This window comes from Rosa chinensis, chromosome 3 (assembly GCF_002994745.2).
Source record: "Rosa chinensis cultivar Old Blush chromosome 3, RchiOBHm-V2, whole genome shotgun sequence".
Classification (NCBI taxonomy): Eukaryota; Viridiplantae; Streptophyta; class Magnoliopsida; order Rosales; family Rosaceae; genus Rosa; species Rosa chinensis.
Genome location: NC_037090.1, coordinates 10,804,832 through 10,828,543, shown reverse-complemented (window position 1 = coordinate 10,828,543; position 23,712 = coordinate 10,804,832). Strand labels below are relative to the sequence as shown.

Below are 23,712 nucleotides of genomic sequence, written 5' to 3'. Positions count from 1 at the left end.
GTAGAAGGAGCTTTTTTAGAGTTGAATTGCTTTCTAAGATAGTGGTGGATTATTCGTAAGTTTGGGGATGGACCCCCCTTCCATAATCCATACCTCTTTTTGTTTTTTTTTTTAAATAACCTCTTTTTGTCTTTTTTGGGTGCATAGTTTATTTATGCTAACTATTTATCAAATTTGATACCTGCATTTGGAATTGACCCGAACCGTTTGCAACAACGTGGCCTCCCAAGCGAACCACACATCGATAAAAGCAAACCCGACTTGAAACCTAAATAAGATTCAAAATCGAGATTCATGTCTGAATTCAGAATCGACTAGAATTTTAAATTCGGATTCGTGCATAACCCATTTGCAAGTTACTATTTAGTAATAATAATGCATCGTCTGAACCGAACCACAAACCAAACATACAAAAACCGTTGAGGAGTCGATGAAAATAACCGCCAATAGCTGCCGAAAAATCATGTATTTCCTTTAAGACAGCCTCATCATAGTCTGTGGCGGAATTGTGCAAGGAACCCCCTTTGTTTTCTAAAATCTAATGTATATTATCTATATTTATTTATTTTATTAATTTGTATTAAAAAGTCAAGATTTTTTTATGGAGATGTTAAACGAAGATGACTAGGTAATACTTAGGGGGTTGATGTTGGTGCAGCACCATATAAGAGGATGTGCCCAGTGCTTAAGATTCAACCAGACCACCGGTCTTTTATTTCTAATCTCCATTCTTGTCTGGTAATGAGATTAGACCCCGTAATCTTCACAATATTTCTTATGGTTGGATTGCAAACCATAAAAAGCGCGCATAAAGTATGGGGGTCGATTGGGGATCATTGCCCATGTGTTTAGTAACTTGCCATGTTCTTTCTAGCATTTCCTCCTCATGCGTCCCCTTCTTCGTCGTGGACCTATAGGTATTATTGCATAAAGCTACTGCTGCTTCTTCTTCTTCTTTTTTTCTCTTTCTTTTTTATATATTTTTTTCTGGGTCAAAATTGCATTATATAACAAAACTAATGAATTATAGAAATGTGTTCTGTCTTATTCCTTATACATTCTCTTCTCTGTTCCAACATATGTAAATATGGAAGAACCGACTGTTTCTTCATTTGGGGGGCAAAAGATTTTATTCTCAGGCGGCTTGCTATTCCGGAATTTACAAACATCACTTCTCCTTCACAACCAATCAATTCCCTTTTGTTGCCAATGATTGTTTTTTACCAGATTACCTGGTTCCCGGTTTTACCTCAAGGTCTTTTACCTGACAAGGAGCACGCTGCAAAATTTTCTATGTTTCCTTCGAGAATGGGGGAGCTTTTTGTCTATCAAGATTTAAGCAGTTTTTCATCCTATCACTAAGGGAATCGGCAGGGTTAATATTTGCCTCATCCTCCCTGGCATCCTCTGTAACCCCCATTTTTGGCCTACTGGGCATCTCCCCCCTCCGCCCCATGGCACCTCGATATATTCCAGTCACATGGACTCCCCCGCCAGAGAACTGGTTCAAAGCAAATTCAGATGGCTCTTTTCGTGATCCCAATCATGCTGGCTTTGGTGGTATTTTTAGAAACAGTGCGGCAGCTTTCTTAGGCGCCTTCTCTTGTAAAGCATTTGTGCCATGGGCAATCGACACTGAGTTATTAGCAGTAATGGCGGTTGTTAAAGTGGCAAGTGATCGTAACTGGTTTCCTCTATGGTTAGAGACCGATTCAATGTTGGTTATGCACTATTTCAACAATCCATCCAAGGTGCCTTGGCGTCTTCGTACTAGATGGAAAAACTGCGTTGCTTCGATTCGCCATTTGCAAATGCACATCTCCCATATCTATAGAGAAGGGAACCGTGTGGCCGACAAGCTGGCTAATTTTGGAGCCATGAACGACAGTCCAACTTGGTGGGATTCAATTCCGCCTTTCCTGATGAGCGCCTTTGGTCATGACTATTCAGGCCAGACGGACTACCGGTTTCGCTAACGGGTTCAGTGCGCTAGTTTGGTTTCTCTAATTCTCGACAGTTTGATCTCAGTTTCTCTTTTCCTGTGATCTTAATTGGTTCTTTAGCCAGTGCCTTCATGGGCTCCTTTCTGGAGTTCCAACTTGTACTTTCCTTTTTAGTTGCTTGATCTCCTATGTAACGAGCTCGGGGTTCAGGTTGTTATGTCCCCCCGTTGCTTTCTTCCTTTATTAATTTGAACCGGGCGTGGGGCTGAGCCTCCCAGCTCGGCTGGGTTCCAAACCCTTTATTAAAAAAAAAAAAAAAAAAAAAAAAAAAAAAAAAGGTCAATGTCTATTTGGTTTATAATAACTTAAAAGCATCTCCAACCATTTAGTCAAAAACCAAAGCCATATGTAAAATATGACTCCTCTAATGTCATCACTATTCATTCAATTTTTGCATCTCCAACCATCTTTAGTCAAAAACCAAAGTTATTTAATAAATTAATCATTTTCGAGAATTAATTAACTACAATTGCAGCACATGCAGCGGGCCCCACCATTTTTTCAGCCAAAGAAATTTGGCTTTCGTTCTACAAACTTGAGTCAAAATGACTCCAGTTATGGCTCAAGAGTCAAAATAGCTAAAGCAAGAGCATGGTTGGAGATCCATCTACCAAAAAGCCAAAGTCAAAATGACTTATAGCTAAATGGTTGGAGATGCTCTAATAAGTGGAGAGAGATAGCTAGACTTTTATGGTACCAAAAATAATACTAATAATAAAGAAAGCTAGACTTTATTTTGTTATGTAAAATTTTATATTTTCAATGTGAGACAACACTTCACATTTTCACATGTTGAATAACCTATACTAAAATGTAAATTAAATATGTGTATAACTTAAATTGGATGAAGAGCATGTTTAGTTTTTGGTCCTCAGAAGTGTGCTAATTAATAAGACTATGATATTATAAAGAAAATAGACTGAAATTCACACCCCTTAATTTACAATCCACACTCCCTCTTCTTTTTTAGGTTGAATTTCTTATAAAAAGACAAAATATAAGTTAGTAAAGACAAAATTTAAATTTATTAAAAAAATAAAAAATAAGAATTATAAAATGAGGAGTCTAGACTTTACTCTCCTAAAGAAATCTACTCATCGAAACTCAAAACCAATTAGAAATCAAGAGGAGACTAAACTCTTGGGGAGTAGTGAAGACTGAAGATAACTCCTAAACAGTAAGATCCTGTCCAGATTAAAAAAAAAAAAAAAAAAAACAGTAAGATCCTGTATGTGCTATCCAAAGACACCAACTGCTGCAACACAATGCATGAAAGGTGTTTACTATAAAGGGAGACTAGTGGCCTTTACATCTGATTAAGGTAAATGTCAGACACTAGTACTCATGGTTCTAGGCAATTTAATTAGTCTATTCTTTGGAGTTGAGCTTGACGTCCAGAAAATGTGAGTTTGTTCAAATAATAATTTTTTCTTTCGTGTCCAAATAGTCCAATACGGTGAAGCATTATGTGTCAAGTTTGTTGAATTGTTAATAAATTTATCAATTTTTATGAAAATAAAACGATTCGGAGTGATTTGTCTGGAATTAGTTTATAAAAGACTGATTAGATATTTTTCAAGAATGGGGTCGATGCAAGCGACTTCTTGGCAAGTAATCATGAATAGTACATTAAAGATGCATTGGGGCTGAGGTAATCCCTATGCCATTATTTGGGGATTATTTGGCTGTAGCATTTAGAGCATCTTTAACAGATTCTTTATTTTAGCTATTTTGGAGTGCATGTTTAGCTTTTTATATATTTTAACAGCTGCACCAGACTCCTAAGTGGCTCTCAATTATAACTTTTAGCTATCTCGCTCCTAGATATAGAAAGTGAGATGAGACTCTCTATAATTTATAACATTCTTTTTGAGTTATTTTATGTAATTTTTAAATACATTTAAACTATTTAACATTCCTTTCAAAAATAATATAAATTCAAAACTAGCTATAATAGAGAGCATTGATGCAGACGTATTTCCAAAGTGGCTAGCTAAAATGACTTTTTAGCTACTTTGGTTAAAATTTGATTCAAAAATGATTAGCATTGCTAAAAATGCTCTTATATCCTTGTGTCATGGTAGATGAGATGACTCTACCATAATATAGTATGGTAACGTACAGCCTAACAGGTGCCATTAGGTATCAAGTGTCAATATATAAAGACATGGACTGAATCGTGCCAAAACATTGTTTCTTTTTAATTAGCGATTTGTTGTCTTAACAGGTTCATGTGAGTTGAACCAGATTGCATAGGATTCTCAAACACCAAGAAGAAGAAAAAGAAGAAGAAAGGGTTTATATATGACATGTTGATTAGTATTTTGGGCATCGATAAGAACACGAAACCAAGGTACAAAGTACAAACTTACTCTTTGACACTGACAAAAACTCCGTTAGAGTTCGCAAAGGTACATAAAGTGAGGCAACTTCTCCGATTATACCAACACATAGGTATAAAACACATAGTTATTGTCTTGTTCATAATTGGTTTGTATAAAGAAAAATCTAGATAAACCACATTTTTGAATATCACTTGAGTCTCACCTCATGTGACAGCTGATTCAACACAAAGTCTAATCCATGAGAGAAATTTATTAACAACTAAACTCATAATCAAAGTGGCAGAAGTATGAAGGTCACACAAGTTTTAAACACAAGGTTGTTATTAAGATTTGAAAAATACAGGATAATGTACAAATGACCAGAAAATGATATGCTAATTAGTTGGACCATAAATGATACCCCTTCTAGTAGATTGGAACATTCGCTGTTGCTTTGCGAACAAGTTAAGTAGCCTATGAAGTTTTAAATGCAGGAAGGATAAGTCAATATATTGTAATAGACTATTATAAACCAAAATTGTACAAGCAATAAATTATGTTTACTTTTATTATGAACTTTTCTTTTAATATATCAAACATGACAGCTTGATGACGATCGACGAAAAGAAAGACGATTCTCTGGCTTCCCTTGTGTGATTGAATATTGAACAGAAGGGGAATGAGGGATATTATTACCGGAGTATTGAATATTTATTCATTTGCATAAATTCTCTCGATGATTGCAACAATTAGGAGGTTGTAGTCGTGAAGTGTAGCGGGCTCACAATAAAAATCTTAAATTAGGTTATTAGTTTGAATATCTCAACAAAGAAGAACGGCTATAGTGCTTAAATGCATTCATATTTGAAATTTAAGTGTCTCGATAGCCTCTTAATATGCGGGGGTCAATTTAATTTAATTTAATTTTTTTTTATAAAAAAAAAAGAAGAATTTTTATTCATACCTTTGTAATTGGTCTGTGAATCTCTATTAATTTTTGTAAAAATTTATTTTCTTTTCTACCGTTTAGAAATTGGAGGAAAAAAAATCGTCCTAGTCTTCCTCTCTCTCTTTCTATCTCCTCAGTTATGGAAGTAGTTGTCGTCATATTGGAATTGATCTAATTTTGGCATAGATGATTCAAATTCCAAGTTGAAATCCTAGAGAATTCCCAGCCAAAAACTTTGATCAGTAGGTTTTCAATTCCAAAATCTGAACTCGATTATGGATTTCACAGCAACAAGTGTGGTGTTGCTCCAGTCTAACCGACTTGACAATTGTTGTTATCATATTGTAGGTACAATGATAAAACAAAGGAGGTAAATTGGAGGATAAAAAGAGTTTGGACAGGAAAGAAATATTCTTTCTGGATCCTTTTCGAGAGAGCTCTCCCAAACGGAAATTTAACTGGCCTATCACACTTGGACATATAGAGACATATGTATACAGTATACTAAGATCGGTGACATCAACTTGCATACTCGCTATATGTTAATAAGTCCGATAGCTAATTATACACGCTATGAAATTGTATTGACATAGTCTGGAGCTGTATAGTTTTGTCTTCTAAGGTGGCTTTTACAAGAACAAGAAAATTTTCAATTGCATGAAGCACTGTACATATTTGAGCTGCCAGGAGGATTTGATGCGCTTGCTAGAGTATTATCTCTCTTTTCACTTTGGCATGCTAACTTTTTCCATTAGCTAGCAACCTTTGCCATCAACCACTCTCCTTCTGCTTCCCCATCCCGCAAGTTTCATGATTGGAAGCGCTAATAATTTAGATCACTCTTCAAAGTTTATTGAACCGGAACAAAAAAAAAAGAAAAAAAAAAGAAGTTTGACAATGCTATCGATGCAAACCAGATACTTTCAGCAAGCCTGCATGAAAATGACCACTTGTGAGTACAGCATAGCTTTTTTAATTTATTTGATACAAAATTGGTCACAACTCACAAGATACCAATTTTGGTGCAGCAAGTTGGAACCTAGATCAACAGTACTACCGAAAAAAAAGAGAGAAAAGAGGTCAAACACGAATTAGTTAGGGTCCGATCTTATCTTCTCCCAGTTTCCTGCTATTATAGATTTGAATACATCTCTTCTATATCTATGAAAACAGACAGCAATATCTCATATGAGCCATATCAATAATTTTAGCTAATGTCAATATGTCAACTACTCAACTGTATCGCTTTAGAATCAGAAGCAATAATAGTTCAACATTGCAAATTAAATGCTTCAAATGCATCTTCAAAATGGGTACGTCATCCCTTCTTTGGAGCTGTGCAGAAGTAACTGCCTGGCTTACAATATTCATAATCTGACATCAGCTCAACAAGCCAACACTCCAACAGTATGGTTAGTGAGTGACATTGTACAATGCCTTGGTCTGTCGAGGGCATACCATTTCCCAATCAAAGATCAAATCTCTAATGGAAGGAAATAAAAATCTGGGCCCTCCAGAAATCATTTAAGTTCAAGTATTAATTACTCCCCAACTGTGAATCTCTAATCTCCAAATGCAATTAAAACCTTGAACTATCAGCATGCTTCTTGTTTAACTAATAATAGTATAATAAGGAGATCAAAATTTCTTCTTCTTTGTGCAAATGCAACTTGGCTTTTAATTGCTGAGTACCTAGCTAAAACCTGTACTCGAAAGAGGATGAAGCAATCACCTACTCATTGTAGGCGGACGTTGTTTAAACTTCAAGTGTTCATTCTTATATGCATGAGCACAGTTCTGGAATCTGCAACACCGCCCACTTTTGGAAATGAATCCGATCTCCTGGCATTACTAGATTTCAAGAGAAGCATCACTAAAGATCCTCGCCATATCATGAGCTCATGGAACAATTCCATCCCTTTCTGCAGTTGGGCAGGCGTTACATGCAACCCTTCCAACAATCGAGTCATCATTCTGAACCTGGAGGCTCAAGAACTGGAAGGCTTCATACCACCTTCAATAGGAAATCTTACTTATCTTACTCAACTCAACCTCACAGACAACAAATTTCGTGGTGGAATTCCTCAAGAATTGGGCCGTCTACTGCGCTTGCAACAGCTCAACCTGATGGCCAATTCCTTGCGGGGGAATATTCCAACTAATATATCTCACTGTTCCCAACTAAGAGTGCTCGATCTTGGTGACAATGGACTTACTGGGCCAATTCCAGATCAACTCAGTTCATTGTTTGAGTTGACTCATCTGTGGCTTGATACAAACATTCTCACAGGAAGTGTCCCAGCATGGTTAGGAAACTTTTCTTCTTTGTATGCATTTTCTTTTGGCGAGAACAATCTCCAAGGAAGCATACCCAGTGAGCTAGGGGGTCTAACAAGTTTGAGAAGATTTGTACTTGCCGATAATAATCTTTCTGGTACAGTTCCTTCTTCAATCTACAATATTTCCTCATTATACTACTTCACTGTCACTTCCAACCACCTGCATGGAGAGTTGCCACCAAATGTTGGCATAACTCTTCCTAATCTTGAAGTTTTTGCTGGTGGCGTCAACAAATTCACAGGAAACATTCCTGTATCATTGTCAAATGCTTCTAGACTCCGGCTTCTTGATTTTGCTGAAAATGGTCTTACTGGAAAGCTCCCTGCTGAGTATTTTGGAACCTTGGGAAGGTTAGTGAGAATAAACTTTGATGACAATTCACTGGGAAGTGGGAAAATCGGTGACTTGAATTCTCTCACTTTCCTGGCTAATTGTACTAGACTTGAGGTGTTGAGTTTTATCAATAATCGTTTTGGAGGAGAATTACCAGAATCCATAGGAAACCTTTCGACCAAACTGAGAGTGTTTAGTATGTCAGGAAATTTGGTACACGGAAGCATCCCTATCGGCATTGGAAATCTTGTAAACTTATCCAAGCTGGAACTAGGAGACAACAATTTGGATGGTAGTCTTCCTGAAGAAATTGGGAAGCTTCAGAAGTTAGAGGGACTGCTTTTGAATCTTAACAAATTTTCTGGGCCAATCCCATCCTCCTTGGGTAACTTGACTTCACTAACAAAGCTATTCATGGAGGGCAATAGGTTTGAGGGAAGTATACCGCCAAGTCTTGGAAGCTGCAAAAATCTACTAATACTTGACCTTTCCAGTAACAGTCTAAATGGCACGATACCTAAAGAGGTAATTGCGGATTCATCCCTTTCAATTTCATTGACACTGTCTAACAATTACTTGACTGGTTCACTCCCAGATGAAGTGGGTAAGTTGGTGCAACTTACAGAGCTAGATGTATCAGGAAACAAGTTATCAGGTGAGATTCCCACAACCCTTGGCAATTGTGTTAGCTTGGAACGCCTTCATTTGGAAGATAATGAATTTGAAGGAACAATTCCACATTCTTTTAAAGATTTAAGAGGCTTGGAGGAAATAGATGTATCGGGAAATCACTTATTTGGTAAGGTTCCTGAATTTTTTGTCCATCTTGGAAATCTTAAGAATCTCAATCTTTCTTATAACCATCTCGAGGGTGAATTGCCGAAAGAAGGGGTTTTTTCAAATGCAACTGGTGTATCAGTTCTCGGAAATGATAAGCTCTGTGGTGGCATCCCAGAATTACTTCTACCTGCATGTTCCAGCAGAAAGCCTCAATCATCTCTAGGAGTACTTGCCTCAGAAGTGATAATCCCTGTAAGTTGTGGAATTTCATTAATAATTGCCTTTTGTTGCTGCATTGCTGGACGTTCAATGGCGAAAAGGTCAAGAGACAGATCCGTAGCATCACGTACTTATGAGGATTGGAAATCAGGTGTCTCTTACACAGAACTCGTTCAATCAACTGACGGGTTCTCTACAAACAATCTGATTGGTTCAGGAAGTTTCGGTTCGGTATACAAAGGATTACTCAGTGGTGAGGGAATGGTGGTTGCTGTTAAGGTATTAAACCTTCAACAACATGGAGCATCGAAGAGTTTCATTGATGAATGCAAAGCATTAAGAAGTATAAGGCACCGCAATCTTCTTAAGATCATAACTGCCTGCTCAAGCATTGATAATCAGGGAAATGACTTCAAAAGTCTAGTTTTCGAGTTCATGGAAAATGGAAGTCTAGACTCTTGGCTGCATCCCAGAGATGATGAGCAATCTCAAGGGAAGAGATTGAGCCTCATCCAAAGATTGAATATTGCCATCGATGTGGCTTCTGCAATAGAGTATCTCCACCACTATTGCGAACCATCCATTGTCCATTGTGATCTAAAGCCCAGCAATGTTCTTCTTGATGAAGATATGGTAGCTCATGTTGGTGACTTTGGTTTAGCAAGCTTCCTCTTGGAAGCATCGGATGATCCCTCCGAGATTCAAAGCATATCAGTTGGACTAAAGGGTTCCATAGGCTACATTCCTCAAGGTATGACATCTTATGATTATCATTTTCTTTTTCCATTATTAACAACTTTTTGATAAAAATTTATTAACAACTTATTGATAATAATGATAACCCTCTTTATCAAAGAAGAAAAGATCATATTCTTTGCCTATATATATTTACAATTTTCATTGAGATCTGAAATATAATTTCTAAATCTAAATTCCAAAGAAAAGTTCACTATGAGTTCCTTATGTATGTATTGAATGGCAGAGTACAGCATGGGAGCCAAAGTTTCCATACTAGGAGATATTTATAGCTATGGGATACTGTTGCTAGAAATGTTCACAGGGAGAAGACCTACCGATGACATGTTCAAAGATGGTCTAAGCATTCACCAGTTTACAGCTATGGCTTTGCCTGACCATGTTATGGACGTTGTTGACCCTTTGTTGCTCACAGAAAGAGATGAAGAGAATGATGATGGTGGCAGAGGCAGAAACGATGTCGAAGAAAGTGTCAAATCTGGTAATGTATTTGCTATATTCAAGCACATTTACACTGAATTACAATCATGCTCTTATAGAGCTTATACCATGATTACACTGTGTGTATTACAGCTAGAAAGCTTACATAGACACCTCTGTCAATATGAGTATATTCCAGCTGCAGCATTGCTGGAAAGCATAGTGTGCTACAGCTCATGTAACACTCCCCCTCAAGTTGGGGAATAGATGTCTCGCATACCCAACTTGTCTAGTGAGCTGTGGAACACTTTTCCAGAAACTGCTTTGGTCAGGATATCTGCAAGTTGATCTTCAGTACACACATGTGGCATGTTAATGGTTTTTGACTCCAACTTCTCTTTGATGAAATGTCGATCCACTTCAACATGTTTTGTTCTATCATGTTGAACTGGATTGTGTGCTATATCAATGGCTGCTTTATTGTCACAATACAAATTCATAGCATGCTTGGGTTTGAACCCCAAGTCTTTCATCAAATGACGAAGCCATAGCATTTCGCATACTCCATGAGCCATTCCTCTGTACTCAGCTTCTGCACTGGATCTAGCAACCACTTTTTGCTTCTTGCTTCTCCACGTGACCAAGTTACCTCCCACAAAAGTAAAGTAACCAGAAGTAGACCTTCTATCAGTGATAGAACCAGCCCAATCTGCATCTGTGTATCCAGCTATGTCTGTGTGGTTATTCTTGGAAAACATGATCCCTTTACCGGGATTTGTTTTCAAATACCTCAGAATTCTATGTACCGCGTGCATGTGATCTTCACTTGGTGCATGCATGAATTGACTTACAACGCTTACAGCATATGCAATATCAGGTCGTGTATGTGAGAGATAAATGAGCTTGCCTACTAACCTTTGATATCTCTCTTTGTTAGTAGGCACTTGGTCTGGATATTCTGCTAATTTGTGATTTTGCTCCATCGGTGTATCTGCTGGTTGACATGCTAGTAAACCAGTCTCTATGAGTAAGTCAACCACATATTTCCTTTGAGATAGGGAAATGCCTTCTCTTGATCTAGCCACCTCAATGCCCAAGAAGTATTTCAATCCTCCAAGATCTTTCATCTCAAAAACAGATGATAGATGTGCTTCTAGTTTCTTGACTTCTTCTAGGTCATTACCTGTCACAATCATATCATCAACATAAATGATAAGTGCAGTAAGTTTATCTTTTCTGTGTTTCAGAAACAGTGTATGGTCAGAGTTGCTTTGTTTATAACCAAACTGTTTCATAGATTGGCTGAATCTCCCAAACCATGCCCTGGGGGACTGTTTTAGTCCATAAAGGGATTTTTTCAACTTGCACACCATTCCTGCTTGTGAAGGTAGAGAATAGCCAGGAGGTAGATCCATGTAGACTTCTTCCTTCAAGTCTCCATGTAGGAAGGCATTTTTTACATCAAATTGCTTCAGAGGCCAGTCAAGGTTAGCCGCTAATAATGACAGTAGTACTCGAACAGTATTCATCTTGGCCACCGGTGCAAAAGTCTCTTGATAGTCAATACCATATGTCTGAGTATACCCTTTAGCAACCAACCTGGCTTTATATCTATCCAATGTACCATCAGCTGCGTACTTCAAAGTATAGATCCATCTGCACCCTACTATTCTTTTCCCTGCTGGTTTTGGCACTAGTTCCCATGTTTGACTCTTTTGCAAGGCTTCCATTTCCTCTTCCATAGCTTTAGTCCACTTACGATCTGCTAGAGCATCCTGTACTTTATTTGGAATGATAATAGCAGATAAATGAAATACAAAGGACGCATATGACTTGGATAACCTATGGGATGACATGTAATTGCTTATGGGATATTTGGCCTTGGCTTTAGGATCTGGTTCATATTGAGCCTTTGGTTGACCTCTATTTTTTCGAAATGGCAATTTATGACTTGGTTCCGTTTCAGTGTTAGGCTCAGAATTTATATTATCATGAAATTCAAACACAGGGTTATTAATTACCTCTGGATCATCCTCAGGGAGCATTGGTGTTGATGGGATAGTAGAAGGGGAAGAAATCTCTCTTACTGGTGATTCTGGAGTTGGCAGCTGATTTCCATTTTCAACGATTCTAGAGTTTGCTTCTGATGTCGGTAACTGGTTGCTCCTTTCAGTATTTCCATGCTCAATTCTTGTTTCTCCAGTACTTCCATGCTCTTGGATGTCCATGGGTTCCAAGGGTGGACACAAGCAATCCCTCGAAGACTGCTCTTCCTCAATATCATTCTCCCCCTGAAGAGTAGCCTTCGGGGAAAAATGTAGATCATGTTCATGGAATGTAACATCCATGGAAACATAGGTACGTTTAGTGGTTGGACTATAACACCGATATCCCTTTTGAGTGGAAGCATAGCCAATAAAGATACACTTTTCAGCACAAGCATCCAACTTAGTCCTCTGGTTTCGATGGATATGTACATAAGCTACACAACCAAAAATCTTTGGATCAAGGGCATGGGTAGGTGGTAAAGGTAAATGACTGGCAAGAGCTTGAATTGGTGTTTGTGGTGGTGGACTGGTTTCCTTAGATGTAGACTGAAGGGCTTGAGTAGGAAGTCTATTTATGAGGTAAACAGTAGTTAGGATGGCATCCCCCCAAAAAGATTCTGGCATATGAGCTCCGATCAACATGGAGCGAGCAACTTCAAGAATGTGGCGGTTCTTTCTTTCCGCCACACCATTTTGTTGAGGAGTTTGAGGACATGTGGTCTGATGAATGATGCCATGGGTAGCTAGATACTGGTGAAAGAGATGGTTCACATATTCTCCACCATTATCTGAACGAAGGACTTTAATAGGTGTTTGGAACTGAGTTCGGATCATGGCATGAAAAGTCTGAAAAACTGGGAAAACATCACTTTTATTTTTCAGCAAGTAGATCCAACTCATCCGGGTGCAATCATCGACAAATAAAACAAACCATTTCATTCCAGAGGGGGTTGGTGGACAAGGTCCCCAGACATCAGAGTGAACAAGATCAAAAGGGGCAATACTTTTAGTGGAGCTCAATGGATAGCTGACACGGTGACTCTTGCCTAAAATGCAAGTGTCGCATTTAAAGGCGGATGGTTTATTATGTTGAAACAATAAAGGGAAGAGAGTTTGAAGATAACCGAATGATGGATGTCCCAATCTCTTATGCCATAACCATATCTGTTCTTCATTTGTGGAAGTTCCTTTTTGAATCTGATGCACTTCACTTACACGATGATTGCCAGCAGTGGTCATCTCCATGTAGTATAACCCCCCCTTCTCAATACCCCGCCCAATGATTTCCCCTGTTAGGATGTCCTGAAATATACAACACCACGGGTAAAGAATTACACAACAATAAAATTGTTTTGTTATCTGTTTGACAGACAAGAGATTATGAGATAGGGAAGGAACAAGTAACACTGTATCAAGGGTAATGGAGTCTGTAAGAGTGACAGACCCAGCACCTGTAATTGGATAGGAATCGCCATTGGCATTAGTTACGCCAGACCGGTGAACTGAAGTTAAATGGTGAATATTGCTAGAGTTATTAGTCATATGGTCCGTTGCACCTGAATCTATTATCCACATATCCTTCCAATTAAAGTCAGAGTTACTCGATAGCAGAGAGTAAGGTTTACCTGAAGTGGTCATGAAGGTAAAAGTGGAGTTACCAGAGTGATTCATGGGAACTGAAAAAGGTGCTTTCCTGGGTGATGTAGATGAAGAAGGCTGGAAGTTACGAACATGCGGCGGTCTGTATCGAGTAGCCATGGTTCAGTACTGACTAAGTAAAGAGAAGAGAAATCGGATCCTTGGGTGTTGCCTATCGCGCAACCTTTCGGTAACTCCTTTTAATGTGGCCAGGTAGTAGAGGAACGATTTTGGCGGAGCTCAGCTCACTTGTTTAGCAGGGGACGAGACCCTTTGCTAGCACTTCTCGTATCCAATCAGCCTAGACACCACATTAATTGGAGGGACCTATGTGGTTGAGCGAGTAAGCTCGACGTTACAAGGATAAAATTTCTAATCTAATTTACCTTTTACTTTTCCTTTCAAGGCGAAGAGGAAGACAATAGAGGTGGGTTTTTTCTTCTCCTCTGCGAGATGTTCCTCGGCAGGATTCTCTCTCTCTCTTTTTTTTTTTTTTTTTTTTTTTTTTTGTGAATGTGGGGAAAAGTTTAATATTGTTTCAGAGAAACTGAAGAGTGAATTGGTGAGTCTTCTTCTCATATTGAGGGGGTTTATATAGGGTTACTGATGCGCTTTTGGGAAGCGCATAATTTAACCCTGAAAATATCGTTAGTAGTATAAGCAAATAGGGATCGTTCTATCCGGGGATTGAGGGTACACCTGTAATTGTGAAACAAATAAAGAAAAGTATTATTTATAGAAATAAAATAAAGAATATAAATATATACAATTGTATAAACAAATAAAGAATTAAAATAATAAAGTATTATTTACAAAAATAAAATAAAGAATAAATATATACAAGTGAACAAAAATAAGGGGGGATTTTGTTTTTGGATTTTCGAAAATAAAACTAAGTTAACAAAATAATTAAAATGCAAAAACATAAAAATAAAATAGAGTGAGAGAACAAAGATCAAAAACCGAAACATATGATTAAAATTGATTCAAACCCTAATATTGTTCATCTAAGTCATGAGAGAGGAGTTGATCATGTGAAACATTCGAAAGCAAATGATTTCCCATATTTTACTTTTCAATGCTAATTAACCTAAGCGAAAGCACCTAGATTAATCCTATCAAACATGCAATCAAGCCCTAGAAAGCTAGTCAATCATGACATGTTTAATGCATTAGACATAGAGAAAGGCTATCAACTCAAGTGTACAACTTAGTTATGGAAAAGTCCACCTAATTGCAATCCTCTTCAATTAAATTCGATTCTTGTCCAGAACCTTTACTACTTTTGATTCAAGTTACACAAAACGAAAAGTCGATTTCATGTTCTTAAACCTAGCACCAATTACATGCAAATCCTATAAGTGTCGACCCAAATAAGATAAACATATAAAAGTTTTCTGTAAAGCAAATTTAATCGAACAAACTCACATAAGCGACTTAGAATCACAATTATAGAATTCGAAAACTTTATTTAAACATAGAAATTGGGCTTAAACTTTGCCCTAAACATTATTGTTAACTAGAATTCATAGTTTTACAAAATCAAACAAAGAAAACAAGAGAAAGGATATAATACACCTTGAAAGATGAATGATAAAGCCTTGAGACGAAGAACTTGAAGATCCTTGAAAGCAAGCAATCTTCTAGGGACGACACAAGGGTGGATGGCGGTTGGGAAATTGATGTATTGCATGGCTTCTCTTTCTCTTGGCTTGAAAATGAAGAACAAGAAAACTAGAGAATGGAAAAGAAATATGGAGAGGAAATGGAGAGACAAGGAGATGGAATGGATGAAGGAATGTGACTAAGGAAAATGGAGAGGAAATGGTGAGACAAGAAGATGAAATGGATGAAGGAATGTGTGTGGAAAAATGGAAAGGAAATGGAGAGACAAAGAAGATGAGATGGATGAAGGAATTTGTGATTGAGAGTGAGAGGAGAAGGTGTTTAAATAGGGAAGAAAAAGAAGAGTGAAATGATGAGATGAAGAAAATAATGAAAGTGGAGTATGAGAGTGGTTTGTAAAATATGTAAAAGATGAGGTAATGATGAAAGCAAAGCATGAAGGTGAAGAAATGTGGAAGTGATGATGATCTTTTAGGGTAGAAAAATTGTATCCAAGGAAAAAGAAATGCTTTCTTCATATGGGTGGGAAACATGAATATGTGGTGTTGAGCTGTTTTCAGGTCAGTTTCTTCCCCTTTATTCCTTCAATTATTTCTCCATCAAAACTTCAGAATGAGCCTTCGACTTCTTCATAAAAAATGTTCCACTATGAGTGTATATCATCCTCACAAATTTTCAGAGCTTTATTCCATGTGGTTGGGCCGGAAATGCTGCTGGAACTCTTACAGGTCCAGTTTTCCGGTTTTGCTTATGTAGAAAATTGGGCTGATTGTTTGAAGGCCTTCCACTCATATTTTTCTCTGGCACTCTTCATAAGAAATGATCCTTTGGGTGTCTAGAATCGATCTGGAGAGTTTCAGCTCATTTCGAGTTCATTTGGTTAGGTGGCCGCTCCTTCTTCCTTGCTTGGCTCTGATTCTCCTAGCCGGAGTAAGAAAATATTCAAGGTTGACTTTTTAGTGCATTTTCATTCTTCTCCATCATTTCTAGGTAATTATGGACGTAACACTCATTTCTTCTTCATCTACTCCAATGTACCTAAAAATAGAAATTAAGTTAAAAATCGATTCGTTAAGGAATAACTAAGCAAAATGTGAGGAATTAACTATTAAAATACTGCATTAAAATGCTCCTATCAAATTCCCCCACACTTAGCTTTTGCTAGTCCCTTAGCAAAACAAAACAAAAAAATCCAAAACAGAACAAAGACTTGACAAAAAGCAAGTAAATGACTCTATTGCTCCTAACTGTTGTCTCAGAGACTCCAAACTCATGGCTTTCACGTTAAACACTTAATCAAAATCACAAAGATAATTCCATGGTTAATAAACCTGTGACATTCATATGACTAAGCAAGATATGGAGAACTTAAGTTATACAGTGAATGATAGCATGTTTCGAACAAGTCCAATCCAAACTCACAGGGCATACTCTCGATTTTTCTCTCAGAAATGGCTATGCTTAAAAGCTTCACACTCAAGTATATGCAAGAGAACAAATTGTAAGGCAACAAACAGCTTGCATATTTCATCAATAAACACATTTTGTGAAGAATTTTTAAAGACCTCATGAAATGACTAAGTGCACAAATGGACCTAAACCATAAGCTCGACTGCGTAACTGACTCCACTAACCAAAGACTGCCCATCTCAAGGATCAAGTCAGCACTTAAAACAGGTTGTAATGGGGCTAAGCTAGGGTTTTCGAAATGAAGATTAAGGATACAAAAAATCCTAAGGACCTAGCAGAGCATATAAGGACCACCTTATGTCATCATTTTTATAGACCAAATATCATTGTTTTGGGCCAAACCTTCTCTCTAACCAACATGGGAATGGACAAAGGCATAATTTTCAATTTTGAGCCTTCTACAAATTTGCAAGTCCAAAACCACACTTCAACAATTTCCCAAGAGTTTTCTTTTCTATTTTTCTTCTCTTTTGCCGCTTTTCTTTCTTTTCTTTTTTTTTCAAGGCAAAATTTTTTTTTTGGATTTTTCCCACCCCATACTTGTCTTTCATCGTCACCCCTACATACTATGTCATGCTCTACTAAGTCCTTAAGACAAGGGTAGAGATATCCTGTACTAAGCTCATGGTAGGGTAGTGAGGGTGATGAAACAAAGGTTTTCAACGTAGGCTCAAAGGGGTTCATTCTAAGGAGTCCCACGACGGGCACAATTGGTGACACATGCTTGTTTGGCTTTGGTGGTTACCCTAATGCCTTCTTTCCTATCCAGGATCAGTGCATATTATGGCATACAAGTTTTGACAGTCACAACAGCCGAGTTCCAGTACTCTCTAGTCCATTAAAATCTATGGCACATGATCATTGGATTTCCAAAGAATGATGAGGTTTTGCAAATACAGCCACGAAATTCTAGAATTATCAAGAAGCACTCGAAAAGAAAGTATTTTAGCAAAAAAAAAACTCACTTTGGGTCAAATGAATCAGACTTAATCCTAGCATGCTTAATGAACCAAGTTACAATCCTATCTCAAATCTTCATACAAGTATCACAACGTCGATTAACCACAGAATTCAATTAAGTCCTATTTTGATTGTGAAAACCTTCAGCCATGAATTCGGAGACATGTTCATCCTAGACGTTAGGAGCATCCTAAGACTCAAAAACAAAAACAAAAGTAACCAAAATTTTTTTTTACATTTTTGACATTTTTCAATTTTTTTGTATTTTTCAATATATATGACTCAAGATAAAAGTGTAAATCCCTTCCCCCACACTTAAATATTGCATTGTCCTCAATGTAATCAATTATTAGCATGCAATGAGACACTTAAGCATATAGGGATGAAATTTACGAAAATGACTACTAAAACAAAGGAAAATTGGAGAAGTAAAAGGGAAAGAGAAAGCAAATCTGCGTTGACGTACGACTCCTCCACAGCTACGTTGGAATTGGGTTGCCTCCCAAGCAGCGCTTAATGTTTATAGTCTTTCAGCCTAGACTTGTACCTCCATTTACTCCTTTGGAGGAGCGGTATGCGGGCGAGTGGCTTTCGCATTTCCCTTGAGCTCAGCCTCAACTCCTACGGAGATGCAGACATGGCTTAGTATAGTGTAAATTTTTTTTTTTTAATTATATATATATTTTATTTTATTATATTATTATTATTTTTTTTATATAGGACTCAAAAATAAAAGACAAAAAAAAATATATATATAGGACTCAAAATGAAAGACAAAAATATAAATCCCTTCCCCCACACTTAAATATTGCATTATCCTCAATGTAATCAATTAAAAGCATGCAATGAAATAAGTAAGCATAGATAGAAGACATTTACGAAAACAAATACTAAAATAAAAACTAAAGAGAAAAATTGAAAAAATAAAAAGAAATAGGGAAAGAGAAAGCAAATCTGATTATATTCTGAATTGGGTTGCCTCCCAAGTAGCGCTTGTATTTTACGTCTTGCAGCCAGACAGTACCTACATTAAATAAAGTTAGTAACTATAATTAATAAAGAAATACAAAATAAAAACAAGTATAACTATTAATTACAAACTACAAGTATAATTAACAAGTATATTATACAAAAGACACAAGTTAAGTACTCAAGTGAGTATAAAACGTGAAAAGTATTTTTACAAGTTTAAAGTGTGAAACAACAAAATAATTTACACGTATAGAGTATTCACAAATATTTCTTTTATTATAAACATTATTGATATCGAATCAAATTTCAAGCGGTAAATCAAGTGGACGTGCGGCCCAAGTATAGTCGCCTAGACACAAACTCCCTTTCAAATCGTTTGGGCAACCTTACTGAAATGGCCAGGTGGGGGAGGACGAACACGAGAGGAAAAATCTATTTTGGCATGAGCTACTCCCACATAGTGGTTTAGGCCCATTTGCAAGCACTTCTGGATTCAAAAACCCGTCATGAACGTTGTCCCCTTCCTAGACACCATTCCACATAGGCTATACTTACTAAGATGAAAAAGTTCATAAGTGTGAAGACAGTTCAACAAGTGTTAATAAAGGCCGCCCTCAACCTTAAGGGACCTGAGCTAGGTACCAATAAGGGGTTTAGGCCAATATTAACAAAAGAGACTTCACCTATTCCTCTCAATTTACAACCTACAATTAAAATTCGTGTTAAATAATATAAATAATATTTAAACTAAGTTTTAAACAATTTATATACAACAAATATATACAATAAATGATACAATTTAGCAAGTGATTTTTCAATCCCCGGCAACGGCGCCAAAAATTGATGCGCTCTTTTGGGAAGCGCACAATTTAACCCTGAAATGTCGTTAGTAGTATAAACAAATAGGGATCGTTCTATCCGGGGATTGAGGGTACACCTGTAATTGTGAAACAAATAAAGAAAAGTATTATTTATAGAAATAAAATAAAGAATATAAATATATACAATTGTATAAACAAATAAAGAATTAAAATAATAAAGTATTATTTACAAAAATAAAATAAAGAATAAATATATACAAGTGAACAAAAATAAGGGGGGATTTTGTTTTTGGATTTTCGAAAATAAAACTAAGTTAACAAAATAATTAAAATGCAAAAACATAAAAATAAAATAGAGTGAGAGAACAAAGATCAAAAACCGAAACATATGATTAAAATTGATTCAAACCCTAATATTGTTCATCTAAGTCATGAGAGAGGAGTTGATCATGTGAAACATTCGAAAGCAAATGATTTCCCATATTTTACTTTTCAATGCTAATTAACCTAAGCGAAAGCACCTAGATTAATCCTATCAAACATGCAATCAAGCCCTAGAAAGCTAGTCAATCATGACATGTTTAATGCATTAGACATAGAGAAAGGCTATCAACTCAAGTGTACAACTTAGTTATGGAAAAGTCCACCTAATTGCAATCCTCTTCAATTAAATTCGATTCTTGTCCAGAACCTTTACTACTTTTGATTCAAGTTACACAAAACGAAAAGTCGATTTCATGTTCTTAAACCTAGCACCAATTACATGCAAATCCTATAAGTGTCGACCCAAATAAGATAAACATATAAAAGTTTTCTGTAAAGCAAATTTAATCGAACAAACTCACATAAGCGACTTAGAATCACAATTATAGAATTCGAAAACTTTATTTAAACATAGAAATTGGGCTTAAACTTTGCCCTAAACATTATTGTTAACTAGAATTCATAGTTTTACAAAATCAAACAAAGAAAACAAGAGAAAGGATATAATACACCTTGAAAGATGAATGATAAAGCCTTGAGACGAAGAACTTGAAGATCCTTGAAAGCAAGCAATCTTCTAGGGACGACACAAGGGTGGATGGCGGTTGGGAAATTGATGTATTGCATGGCTTCTCTTTCTCTTGGCTTGAAAATGAAGAACAAGAAAACTAGAGAATGGAAAAGAAATATGGAGAGGAAATGGAGAGACAAGGAGATGGAATGGATGAAGGAATGTGACTAAGGAAAATGGAGAGGAAATGGTGAGACAAGAAGATGAAATGGATGAAGGAATGTGTGTGGAAAAATGGAAAGGAAATGGAGAGACAAAGAAGATGAGATGGATGAAGGAATTTGTGATTGAGAGTGAGAGGAGAAGGTGTTTAAATAGGGAAGAAAAAGAAGAGTGAAATGATGAGATGAAGAAAAATAATGAAAGTGGAGTATGAGAGTGGTTTGTAAAATATGTAAAAGATGAGGTAATGATGAAAGCAAAGCATGAAGGTGAAGAAATGTGGAAGTGATGATGATCTTTTAGGGTAGAAAAATTGTATCCAAGGAAAAAGAAATGCTTTCTTCATATGGGTGGGAAACATGAATATGTGGTGTTGAGCTGTTTTCAGGTCAGTTTCTTCCCCTTTATTCCTTCAATTATTTCTCCATCAAAACTTCAGAATGAGCCTTCGACTTCTTCATAAAAAATGTTCCACTATGAGTGTATATCATCCTCACAAATTTTCAGAGCTTTATTCCATGTGGTTGGGCCGGAAATGCTGCTGGAACTCTTACAGGTCCAGTTTTCCGGTTTTGCTTATGTAGAAAATTGGGCTGATTGTTTGAAGGCCTTCCACTCATATTTTTCTCTGGCACTCTTCATAAGAAATGATCCTTTGGGTGTCTAGAATCGATCTGGAGAGTTTCAGCTCATTTCGAGTTCATTTGGTTAGGTGGCCGCTCCTTCTTCCTTGCTTGGCTCTGATTCTCCTAGCCGGAGTAAGAAAATATTCAAGGTTGACTTTTTAGTGCATTTTCATTCTTCTCCATCATTTCTAGGTAATTATGGACGTAACACTCATTTCTTCTTCATCTACTCCAATGTACCTAAAAATAGAAATTAAGTTAAAAATCGATTCGTTAAGGAATAACTAAGCAAAATGTGAGGAATTAACTATTAAAATACTGCATTAAAATGCTCCTATCAGTTACAAAGTAGTGTAAATTTGCCCTACATACATTAGTATATTTGCTACACAATTTCTCTACCTCTCAATGTGCATTCCATACAAACCACACATTCTCCACTTCTTAAGTGCATACTCCATGATATAGACATTTTACCTATTTACTACAACACTCCCCCTTGGATATATCATGTCAGTAGTATTGTCTTGGAGGTGCGCTTCTAATTTGCCTCGTTAAAAACCTTGCCAAGTAATAAAACCCTGTGGGAAAAACAACCTTGGTCGAAGGAGAAAAAGAGCACAACGCGCGTTGAGTGTGGAGTTTGTTTCTGGATAACATGGTGCTTCTCTTGTTGCCTCATTAAAAACCTTGCCGAGTAACAAAAACCCAGTGGGATAAAAATAACCTCGGTCGAAAGGGAAAAAGAGCACAACACACCCTTCACGCTTTTGAGACGAACATGTAGACATCTCCCCCTGATGTCTGTGCCTCCCCCTGATGACAACGATCATGGGAGTTCAGATAATTTCCGCAAGCCAATTCTTGCCACATGTTTCTCGAACGTGGATTTGGGCAATGACTTAGTGAACAAGTCTGCCACATTGTCCTCAGATCGAACCTGGTTCACCTTGATCTTGAGGAGCTTCTGTTGTTGCTGATTGTAGAAGAATTTGGGCGATATGTGCTTGGTGTTGTCGCCTTTGATGTAACCTTGCTTCATTTGTTCAATGCAAGCAGCATTATCTTCATAAATGCTCGTTGGCTCATCTGTGGTAGACTTCAAACCACAATTGCTTCGAACATGCGTAACTATGGATCGAAGCCATATACATTCACGAACTGCTTCGTGAAGAGCAATAATCTCTGCATGATTTGAAGAGGTAGCGACTAGGGTCTGCTTTGTAGACCTCCAAGATATCGCGGTTTTTCCCATGGTGAAAACATAACCAGTTTGGGAGCGACCTTTGTGTGGGTCAGAGAGGTACCCAGCATCAGCAAAACCTTCCAAAACACTTATATCGTTTTGGGATGGGGAGAGGGAACGCAATCCACCATGTGTGGCGTTCCTAACACTTGATGGGTCCGAATCCATCTTCTTTCTGTAGGGATAGAACAAGCCCATATCGATCGTACTACTTAGGTATCGAAAGATATCTTTAACACCAGTCCAATGGCGTCGTGTTGGCGCAGAGCTATATCTAGCTAGCAAGTTCACAGCGAATGAGATGTCTGGTCTCGTGCATTGTGCTAAGTACAATAATGCACCTATTGCACTTAGGTAGGGCACTTCTGCCTCTAGCACTTCTTCATCGTCATCTTTTGGACGAAATGGATCCTTCTTTTGATCAAGACTACGGACGACCATTGGGGTGCTTGAAGGCTTAATTTTGTCAGTGTTGAAACGCCTAAGCATCTTTTGGGTATAAGCTGATTGATGAATCAGGATACCATCTCTACGGTGCTCAAGTTCTAAACCGAGGCAAAACCGTGTTTTCCCAAGATCTTTCATCTCAAACTCGGATTTCAAGTGTTCAGCGGTTTCCCTTAACTCTTTAAGGGTGCCAATTATGTTCATGTCATCGACATAAACCGCTACTATTGAAAATCCGGAACTTGTCCTTTTTATGAACACACATGGGCATAGTTCGTTATTGACATATCCCTTACCAATCAAGTAGTCACTTAGACGGTTATACCACATCCGTCCAGATTGTTTTAATCCATATAGTGAGCGTTTCAATCTAATTGCAAACGCGCTCCGTGGATTAGAGCCACTTGATTTGGGTAGTTGAATTCCATCTGGAATATTCATGTATATCTCCGTATCTAGATCCCCATATAGATATGCAGTAACCACATCCATAAGCTGCATGTTCAGTTTTTCGGAAA

General features: G+C 37.3%; 1 protein-coding gene across 1 annotated transcript; it reads left to right on the top strand.

The window, feature by feature from the left end:
• The first annotated feature begins 7,061 nt into the window (after positions 1-7,061).
• LOC112192801 (putative receptor-like protein kinase At3g47110) lies at positions 7,062-10,168 on the top strand. The gene has a single exon (XM_040516950.1). The coding sequence runs from the start codon at positions 7,062-7,064 to the stop codon at positions 9,750-9,752; it is 2,691 nt and encodes an 896-aa protein (XP_040372884.1). The 3' UTR covers positions 9,753-10,168.
• The last annotated feature ends 13,544 nt before the right edge of the window (positions 10,169-23,712 follow it).